We start from the raw sequence: 10,594 nt of genomic DNA on the forward strand, positions 1-10,594 counted from the left end.
TGAATGTCAGTGCTATAACTGACTAGCAAGTTGATTCTAATTAATGTGAAGTGTTATTATGTACCACTAGTTGACTTTGTCGTCTTCATCTGAGTTAACTAAAGGGCTCGTTTGGTAGGAGGGATAAGATATAACTAATTGCGAGGTTAATTTTAGGATGAGTTTACCCATGTTTGTTTAGTATAAAATTGTTGGATAATTTATCTCAAAAATGTAGTGTTTTGGAATTAATCTCAAAATAACTTGTTTCCAAACCAAACAGTCCTAAATGTTATATATAGTTGGCAATGGATGCTCAGTACAAGCCACCTCATAATTACAATAGTTGCACACAAATATCTTATGTTTGATAAACCACCAAGAAAATATTGTCTCGAAAACATTTATAGTGTGAATTTAAGCTGATGTAGAGGTAGTGTAAGAGCAATCTGTAGTTGTAATAGTATTTGATGAATGTGTAAGTGGTTGGCTTTCGTTCGTATCTTCATACTTGTCTCTTAACCCTTGAAAGTTGAGAAGATCATAATCATCATAGAATCTTGATTCCATGGTAAACTCAGGGAGGTCAAGATGATTTTCAAGAATTTTGACTACAGCAGACATAGTTGGCCTAAGTGCTGGAGATGGACTGGTACATAGCAAAGCTACATTTAACATCCTTAGAGCCTCATCCTCGTTCAAATCACTGCCCAATGTTGCATCTACTACTTCCTTCAGTTTTCCTTGCCTTTGTAGAACAAGAGCCTGAATATACAATAAAATGCAAGCCACATGTGTTATGTATGTCACATGTGTTGAAGACAGAATGAAACTTTTAGATGAAATGATCGTGCAATTCAGTTAATCCCGGAGTCCTTACCCAATCTAGGAGGCAGACAAATTTCTCATTGGGGCGATATGTCATATTGCTTTTCCCAGCAGCAATCTCTAATGCAAGAACTCCAAAACTGTAGACATCTGCTTTGTAGGTCAAGTAACCCCATAGTGCATATTCAGGAGCCATATATCCTCTGCAGAACAAAGTGAGAACCTTAACTTCATGGAGACAAGCAGGTCAAAGATATAGAGATGTTCAATTTGTATTCTTTTTTTTTTTTGTTTTGGTGTCGTTGAAGAATATTATGACACGTAGAATTAACCGTACTGTGGCTATCAATAATCGATACATTTCCTCTTTAAAGAACACAAACATGAATGAGAGACTTGTCAGAAAGTTTACATGGTTCCGGCAACTCTAGTGGTAATATGTGTGTTATTATCATCATCATCAAGTCTGGCGAGACCAAAGTCTGAGATTTTCGGGTTTAGTTTCTTGTCAAGAAGTACATTCGTTGCTTTGATGTCCCTATGAACAATTTTTAATGACGATTCTTCATGTAGGAAAGATAAGCCTTTTGCTATCCCAATGCAGATTTTTTGCCTGGTTGGCCAGTTTATTTTGAGCCGATGTTCTTCTGGACCTGCATTTTAATGTGAAGTAAAAATCTATGCATACCTTCTCGTAAACACACACGTTAAGAAATACATATTGACTTCTCATTTTAAACTCTTTCGGTAATTACCAAAGAGCAATCTTTCAACTTGTTTCACTTTTAGCTTATTTTCTGCTAGACTTATAACTAAAACAATGAAGAAGGATGATAAATTACCAAATAAAGCACGAGCCAGGCTATTGTTCTCCATGTACTCGTACACCAGTAGCAGGTTATTCCGTTCAGCACAACATCCATATAGTTGTACAAGATTTGGGTGCTGTAAACTAGAGATCATACCTATCTCATTTACAAACTCACGCTTCCCTTGTTTCGATTTGGATGAAAGCTTCTTAACAGCAATAACTGCGCCATCCGATAGTGTACCCTGTTTATTAGTATAAAAGAACAGAAAAACTGGTTGATTAAGGCTGTCTATACATATTATCTATATCGGATGTTGTTGCTAACCTAATAAAGTAGAAAGCTTGATAGAGGTAAGATTGAGATGAACCTTGTAGACAGAGCCAAAACCACCTTCCCCGATTTTATTTGCAGCGTCAAAATTGTTTGTGGCAGCTTTGATTTGTCTGATGGTAAATACACCAGTCATTGAATCTAGTCCTCTTGATTCTGTACATTTATAGGAAAAGAGAACATTTAAAAAAGGAAATGACTTCATATAATGTGGAAATTATGTAATATGAAATGCATATAGCCATAAATGTTTCTTTTCTTGAAAATCCATTATTTTCATTTGATAACAACTTTTTCAAGAAATCGCGTAGAACAGATTATATGTATGTTCAAATAGGCTGCTGGGGGTGTAGTAGCATCACCTTCTTCCTTCGCTATCTTGTTTTTGTGTCTCTTCCAAGCAACAAAAGATATTATGAAAATGAGAATTAATAAGGACACCACTGCTCCAGCTATGATGGGAACCAACTTTTTGTGATCAGGAGGGGGCTTGAAATCTATGATACAGAAAAAATAAGAGTAAGAGTATAAAATGCTCTAGCATTTGTTTGTTTGTTTTTAATATTAAAGTGATTGAGCAAATAATTCAAGTATATCCTCTGGGCTCTCTAAGAATTAAGTAATAGAATTAATCGTGCGGTGTGTTTAAGGGTGTCCTTTGTAAAAAGAGAAATAGTGAAATTACTAGCGTCAAAAGAGATGGCAGAAACTGAAGGGCCATAGCTTCCTCTTCTAGGGAGAACAGCTGTTCCTTTCCCAGCATACTGAAAGCGCACTTCTAGAGTGCTGTCTGCTACAGTTGCATTGAACTTTATCGTGAAAGGTTTATCAACTCCTCCAGCATCAGTTCTAATATCAAAATCTTTGAGCTTCCTCTCACCCTGCATCCAGTTTAAATTGTGAGCAAACTGCACCTAAACCTTGACTTAATATTCGGATGAATGTTAATTGACCTGAATATAGACATCAAATATCCGTTTTCCAAGACTTTGGAAAGATCGATTGTCTCTTATAACAATCTCTGCAAAGTGCAGTGTCACGGTGTAGTTTCCATTTGCTAAACAACGTCCGTAGTAAGTCAGAGATAAAGCTGAGAGCCGAGCTGTCGTGTACAGTTCAGAGTCATTTCCCTTAATGGAAGATATATTATTCGCCAGGTAGTCTTTTGCTGTTATGGACTTATCCCAGAAGTATCCACTGTTGCTGGCTCCCCAGCTCTCTTTCGAGGAAGTAAATTTTGCTGCACCTGCTGAATCTCTATCTGCTTCATAAACGGTGTCCCCAATAGTCACACTCTCTCCACCACAATTTATGTGCACCGAATACCATTCTGTATAGAATTAAAGCGGAGAAAGTTTCATTGGATATTATGATTTTCATGCAATATACAAGCAGAAGACACATGATTTAACTTTTGCCTCTATCAAAGTTGAGAAAACATACATATTATATTAACAATGATCAGAGCCTAGTAGAAGGTATAAACTTACTCTTTGAACATCTTGGCACACATTTCCCAAGTTCTCTGCATTAAATTGTAAGGAAGAGTCAGAACTCAGAAGGCATGAAACGGTTAATCATGATAAATCTAGGGTCCTATAAGACAAGTTAATGACTTACGAATTTTTCATTCCATTATAGCTTCTGAATAAGTTTCTGAGAAGAAGAACGAAATTTAGCTTAGAAATGACTAAGAACCTGTACCGCGATAAGAAAAATGAGTGGGAAGAAGGCATAAGGTTAAAGACTCATACAGGGTTTCCTGACAAATAGGCTCAGAGCTCTCACTGAAGTTGTTGTAAGACAGGTCTATCATGCTGCAAATAAGATTTGTCAGTGTTTTTCCAATACTATCAATGTAATGAAGGGAGTTGGAATACTTGTGCTTTCATTGCAGGATGCAAATGCTAGTTATAATACCGGTGCGTAGTAACATTTTTATAGTCCAAATTAAATTAGTTTTCCCAAAATCAGTAGGTCTAATGTTTTCAAGCTCTTTTATGTCTCTCATTTACTTCTTGATTCAGAGAGTAGAAAGCCAGGAAGCTAAGTTCATCCACTGTAATTAACTTAAGAAGTTATGAGAAGTGACTTTGGAATACTTACATAACTCATCTTAATCTAGCGTTTTCCAGAACTCTATGACGATACAAATAGGGCATGGAGAGCATGATGTATGGAGGGTAACTAAAACCTTTAGTCACCTCTATAGCTTCTAAATTTGGAGAATACTCTTTCTCTTTTTGTTCAACCAAATTCCTAGCTTGTAAATACAGAACCAAGTTGACAAGTTCACTAATGCATCTCAACAAAGAAATACAAGTTGCCGAGTGCATGACAGAGTCAGCAAGCAAGTGTTTCATAAAAAGAAATTCTTTTTAAGGGATACTATGTTCCTGCAACATTGACATTTATGTCTATATATGCTTATGGAATCTTAAGTTCTTGAATAAGTTGGCATTCTTATAGGCATGAGTTGATTTATATGCAAAACCATACTGATCAAAGGTAGCAAACTTACTGTTTGGAATTTCGACTTTTGACCCAATCTGGAATTGGCCCAGTAAGTCTATTTCCTACCAGGTACCTAGCAAAGAAACAACTACAATTCAATTGGAGATAGCAATTTGAACAACAAACTTACATAAATGAATCAAGGTTAAAAAAGCCTATAAAATGTTGGACACTAAAAGTTTCTTTGAAAACAAACATGCTTTGAAGTCTCAGCAACTTGGACATCCATGTCCAGGGTTTAAATTTTATTCATTTGTATTTTCTGTTAGAGAAAAGGACTTAGCATTGTTGAGAATATAATTCCGACGAATTGGCAAGCTAGCTAAAATAAGAATTTGAGCATCACATGTTTCATCCTTATGTCTGTCACTTACAAGAAGTCCAACTTCTTCAGACTCTCAAGATTTGGGATCGGTCCTTCAAAGCTGTTGAAACTTAGATCTCTGCAGCAAAGGAAAACCATAATCAAGCCAGAAACAAGGAAAAGGATGCAAATGAGGTTTTAATATCTTGAGATTCTAAGCTAATAACAATAACATCATGTAAATTTACAGTATTTGGAGAAAGTGATGCTTTAAGTAACATTTTTCGAAAACAAGATTCCAATTCATCCACCAAACCTGGAAGCATTTCCTTTCTCCTCTTGGAGAGACATTCACCTGCATACCGTCTTCATAAAAGGCATACAATAAATGCTAACACATAATCCATACACAATTCCAGTGAACCCTTTTTTCTGTCTCCTGAAGTTATATAAATAAACAGAATTCGCAAGACAACAATAAAGAAAGGCTCACATTGATGGCATGCACGATTAAGGAGAACGAAAAGTATATTAAGAAAGAAAGAAAGAACAAACATCAGAGTGACTGTAGATAGCAGACTTACAGAAGTTTTAATTTAGGCATATTAGTTATGTAAGGAGGAATCTTCCCAGATAAATTACAGTTCCTCAATATCCTGCAATCACACATTAGTTTCAGAAAAATAAAATAAAAACACTTCCCATTGACTGGGGAAGCTAGTGGAACTATTAATGCATAAATGCAAACTTCACGTGAACTACATACAATCTAGTTAGGCGTGTCATATTCCCAAGCAGTGGAAATTCTGAAGCACCTCCAGTCAAATCAGTGATTCTCCTGTACAGACATATAATTAAAGTTAAATTCTAACCAAACAGAAGAGAACCAAAGAAAGTATGCAGCACAGAGAACAACTCACAATTCGATCATTTGAGTCGAGACAGAAATGACTGGAGCTATAGGTCCTTTAAAACCAGAAGCTTGAATCTCTCTGTTAACCAAGCATAAAGTCTGAAACAACTAATTGCATAAATCTAGATATTGAAAGCTTTTATATACATCAAATGGTTTGAATATGCTTACAATCTTTGAAGGGTTTTAAAACTCTCAAAGCTAGGAAGTTTTCCTGTGAAGTTGTTACCTCTCAGCCTACTGCATAGGTGCCAAAAATGGGAAGAACTCAGACAAACAGGAAATGCAATATGACCTAGAGGAAACGTATATCCGGAGGAGGCACTTACAGTTCTTTCAAAGTAGTGAGTTTATTGAGTTCCTCTGGTAACTGACCTGTGAGATTATTAAAACTAAGAATGCTGTACAAAGCAAAAAAGCAACTAGCTTGTCAAAATATTGTAAAAACACAAATTTTTCATCTAAAGTCACGAGTATAGTCCGGAAGGCCTTACAGAACTTGTAGCTTAACCATGTCTCCGAGTTCTTTTGGAACAGTTCCATTAAACATGTTACTTTCCAATCTCCTGAAAGTTTTGCAGTTCAGCTCAATAAATCTTAAACTAATTAAGGACTGCTATCCTTTGTATGTGAAGAAAATGACAAAAGGACATACATATAAACTAGTGAAGTCATGTTTCCTAAGTACTTTGGAATTGGTCCGGATAGTTGATTCAGCATAAGAGACCTGAAAACCATCATAGTTTAAATTCACGCAACCTTGTAATGTAATGCCTAAAGTATTTCAGGTGCAGCGCGCTTACATATATTCCAGTTTCATATATGTCCATTGAGGGGGAATTGTACCACTCAAATAGTTGCATGAGAGATCACTGTAGGTCAAACATTGAAAATGTATTTTTATCATATTGATTTTTTATCTTTAAAAAGAAAAAATAAAGTTCCTACTGGTTTTGAACTCATAGATTCAAGTGAGTTAACAGTACATTTTGGTGAGATTTGGTAACTTCACCAGGGATGGAGGAAGAACACCAGCAAGATCTTGTCCTTTGAGTAATCTGTAACATTATAAGAAAAACTATCAAAAGTCAAAACTATAAAACAGATATTTGGGTGTGTTCTGAGGAAAATATTGTCTGAAAAATGTTCATTAATTTCTTTATGTTCCGTTGGTCAATTTTTTCAAACACATTCGAAAACAAGTTCCTTGAAAATGAGACTTTCATAGTGGAAATAGGGAAAGCAAACAAGTTTCACAAATGACATTCTACATGTACTCCTCCTCATCTTCACCCCACCTCCACACTCTAACCCCATCCTGTCTCTCATAATATTTGTCTAGATTATAAACAACTGCTTTTAAGATAATATTTTTTACTTAGTTATCCAACACAAGAAAATAACTTAAAACAAAATCTTTATTTTCCTAGAAAACCCAACAGACCAAACACACCCTAAATAACAATGCATTTTGTATAAGTAAAAAAAATCCTGACCAACTATTTGAGGACTTCCTTAGTAATTTTCCCACAGGGTGCAAATAGTTAAATGAAAATTCTATCTCAAGAATGTAATACTAATACCTACTATAGTATTGAAAGTTGGCTCGTTGATTCTGTGAAGCCCAATAAATAGATTTATAATGTTTAGATAAATAAAAAAAGTGTTTTTAAGTATTTATTTTTATATCAAAATAACAAAAATAAGTCAAATGTCTTAAGTTGAAAATCCTATATGACTTTTGATTTATAAGTCAAAAGCCATCCGACCATCCCAGCATGCTTTAAGGCAGTGTTCGTTTGGAAATACCGTTTGGGAATTTGAAAAAAAAAAAAAATCATGAATTTTAATAAAAATTTTGCGTGAAACATATCCGAAATTGAAAGATACATAAAGGAAATAAAAATATATCATGCGACAACAGCACGAGGAGATTCTCTTCTTACGGTCTCAACTTCTTTAAGAGTTAGAAAAAGTACTATATATATAAGCACAAATTAACTTTATTTAAACTTCATTTTACTCTATTGCCTCATTCACAAACTTTAACTAAAAAAACAAGAGAAATTGGAGGCAAATCAAATTATAAAGATATAAAAAGAGGCAGAGGAAGAAGGCTTACATGCTTTGTACATGACAGGAACCATTAGGGGTATCGCAATTGCAGGTTACATTGCTCACATACACTGACAAATCATCCGTTCCTGGTGTAGTCCAGCTCGTGCTTTCATCACAAGGATTCACATCAAAATCCCAATCAGTTTTCCCTAACTGCTCCCCTATTTCTCTCAGAGCATTCTCTGCAAAATCGTAAAATTAGTCGGATATTTACGTAATCACACTACAGTTTTACAACAAAAGATTCAAACTCTAATTTATATGCTTATGAGAGAAAGACATTACTTTCTTCTTCAGGTAGAAGGCGGCGAACATTTTGTGCTTCGCAAACAATTAGGAGTAAGCTGAAGGTGATGAGCAAAAATGAACAAGTGCAGTAATAAGAGGATGCCATCATCTTCTCTAACATGCAAAAAAAAAATGTTGAAGTGAATATACATATATACATAATGAAGATTTATCGAATATATAGATCTAGGAATGAATAAGATACATATATTATACATATAATATAATACGATACAATATTATTAGAGAGTTTCTGAGAATGTTTGTGTGAGACATGTTGACAAGGACATCAAATAATAGTACCGCAACCTGAAAGAAGGAATGACACATGCATGTCATAGTAAGTACTACACAAGTTTGTTTTGCTCCGTGCTGTGATTTCCCCTGCCGTTGGATCATGTTAAAGAATGACAAAAGTCCCACATCGATGGTTAATGAGATGAGTGGACTCCTTATAAGACTTGGGCAATCCTCCTCCCTTTGAGCTAGCTTTTGAGGTGTGAGTTAGGCCTAAGACCTAATCTAACAGATTCAATCAAAGATTATGAATCAATACTTCCGTAAGCAGGGAGTAGCCTACATAGATGTGGCCGGGTTAAATGGTTGGAACCTTAATCGCGAATTCAAAGAATTTAAATTTTAAATTCACTTTTGTAATACGTCTAATTTTTTTTTTAATTCTATGATTATCATTTATAAACTCATTTTTACTCATTGTTTCTTTTAGTTTTCATGTTTTTTTAATCTAGGTTACGAAAAGGTAGATTTTGCGATTTAAAAAAAAAAAAGGTTTTGTGTGATATCAACATAGTGCAAAATGATGATGTGGCGATGATATGTCATTTTCGACATTGTAAAATTAACTTTCTGATCATTTGTATTTTTGGAACTGCTAACACATATATAGTTTAGTATATAACTTTATTATTACAAAATTTAATCATGTGTCTTGAGTATTACAAATAGGTAGTTTAGTGACTTTATTTTTCTACTAAAAATGAATTACCAACTTTAATGTTACTGAAAGTTAATTGAGTAATAAACCTGTGAAAATTATCCTATTTTTTATCGCAAAGTGAAGCCAGATAAACTGGTCATTGAAAATAAATCACATTTGGTTATAGGGTATTTGTGACTCTAGAAAAGTGAGTACACCAAAATATGTTGTGAGTTCAATGAACTAGAAAAGTCAGACAAGAGTTGCTTCATGTCAGAAAAACTATTTACAAGAATAAAAAAAAAGTTAGAAGAAAATTTAAATAAAATTGACTAGTATTATCACACTTAAGATATGAACCCTATTAGTTTAAGATCATAAAATAGACATCAATTGACTTGAGGCTTGACTTACTATATTCTAGGCCCCAATTAATAATATCATTGTAAAATCATTTGTCCTTGTCCTTGAAACTTAAATAAAAAATAATAATAATAATAATAGTGCAAAATAATAAAATATTACTACAAAAAATTACTCCCTTCATTACACTCGTGTTTTCAGTTTGAGTACATTCCTTTAAAAAAAACTATTCACTCCTAATAAGAAAAATGTGTTTTTATTGATTTGCCATTAATTAAATATCTTAATTTTTTATTTAAATTTTTAATAATTATTTGATTTGATAGAACTCCACTTATTTGTTTTTGCCTCACTCATAAAAGATAAAATTTCATTTTTATTATATCTCATAGGTGGTGTATACATGTACATCACACGCCAAATGACCTATTGGAATTGAACTTGACATGCTAATTTGCTGAATAAGATGAGTAGACTATTGCCTCATTCAAATACCTTATTTAGAGTTGACAAAATTAGCCCTAAAATCATAATACGTCCAACCCGTTTAAGCACGACTTACGATGACTTCTATTTGTAAAGAATAAATCTCAATTTGGGTGAATAACATAAGAGGCAATAGCATCAATATGATGCTTTATATAAGAGTAGTAATGATTGATCGAATTTCTCTTAGCTTCTTTCTATAAATCCCGAACTTGATTAATGAATCCAATCTAACTCGACTTGATTTGTTTTTATTATTTCGACCTCCAACATGATTTCTCATAATTCCAAATCTCTTTCCTTTTATTCAAGTGTAGCAATATTTCTATGTTGAACTCGTATTTCTTGATCCATGCGTTTAACCCATAAACTCAACTCCTCGAGGAATTATTATAGATACATTGATAAGAAATTAAAAGAGCAACTTAATACTTTTTCAAGATAATTATCCAATATAATAAAGGAGACAAGTGACAAAGATATTTGTTATCCTTTTGCTAGCCGTCTACTTTGAAATATATAATTTTGATAGAAACAAATTAATAAACAGTGTGTATATAGTACCTTAGCATTGAAAAGTCTAGTGGAATTTGGATCCAATGGGACATAATAACATGTGTAGACATTGGAATAATTTTTTTTCTTTCAAGTCGACGTACAATAAGACCAAAATTGAACATGACATAATTAAATGTGATGACCTCGTTCAATTTAAGGAAAAT

General features: G+C 33.8%; 1 protein-coding gene across 3 annotated transcripts; it reads right to left on the reverse strand.

Moving 5' to 3' along the window:
• Positions 1–250: 250 nt before the first annotated feature.
• Positions 251–8,239, reverse strand: LOC102579246 (probable LRR receptor-like serine/threonine-protein kinase At1g07650). 3 transcript variants are annotated; one of them, XM_015313761.1, is made up of 24 exons: positions 8,084–8,239; positions 7,803–7,980; positions 6,667–6,738; positions 6,484–6,552; positions 6,336–6,407; positions 6,175–6,246; positions 6,010–6,081; positions 5,852–5,920; positions 5,688–5,759; positions 5,534–5,605; positions 5,352–5,423; positions 4,838–4,906; positions 4,471–4,536; positions 3,704–3,766; positions 3,570–3,605; positions 3,440–3,474; positions 2,903–3,279; positions 2,635–2,830; positions 2,312–2,446; positions 1,944–2,105; positions 1,650–1,838; positions 1,220–1,460; positions 860–1,010; positions 251–744 (listed from the first exon to the last, which is right to left on the reverse strand). In XM_015313761.1, the coding sequence occupies exons 1-24, from the start codon at positions 8,205–8,207 to the stop codon at positions 397–399; spliced, it is 3,012 nt and encodes a 1,003-aa protein (XP_015169247.1). In that variant the 5' UTR covers positions 8,208–8,239; the 3' UTR covers positions 251–396. The 3 variants fall into 3 exon arrangements, with proteins under 3 accessions (XP_015169247.1, XP_015169248.1, XP_015169249.1); XM_015313762.1 differs by having other exon boundaries at positions 1,650–1,860; positions 1,987–2,105; positions 8,084–8,238; XM_015313763.1 differs by lacking the exons at positions 6,484–6,552; positions 6,667–6,738; positions 7,803–7,980; positions 8,084–8,239 and having other exon boundaries at positions 6,180–6,246.
• Positions 8,240–10,594: the final 2,355 nt, after the last annotated feature.

The sequence above is a fragment of the Solanum tuberosum genome, unplaced genomic scaffold (assembly GCF_000226075.1).
Source record: "Solanum tuberosum cultivar DM 1-3 516 R44 unplaced genomic scaffold, SolTub_3.0 scf00265, whole genome shotgun sequence".
NCBI lineage: Eukaryota > Viridiplantae > Streptophyta > Magnoliopsida > Solanales > Solanaceae > Solanum > Solanum tuberosum.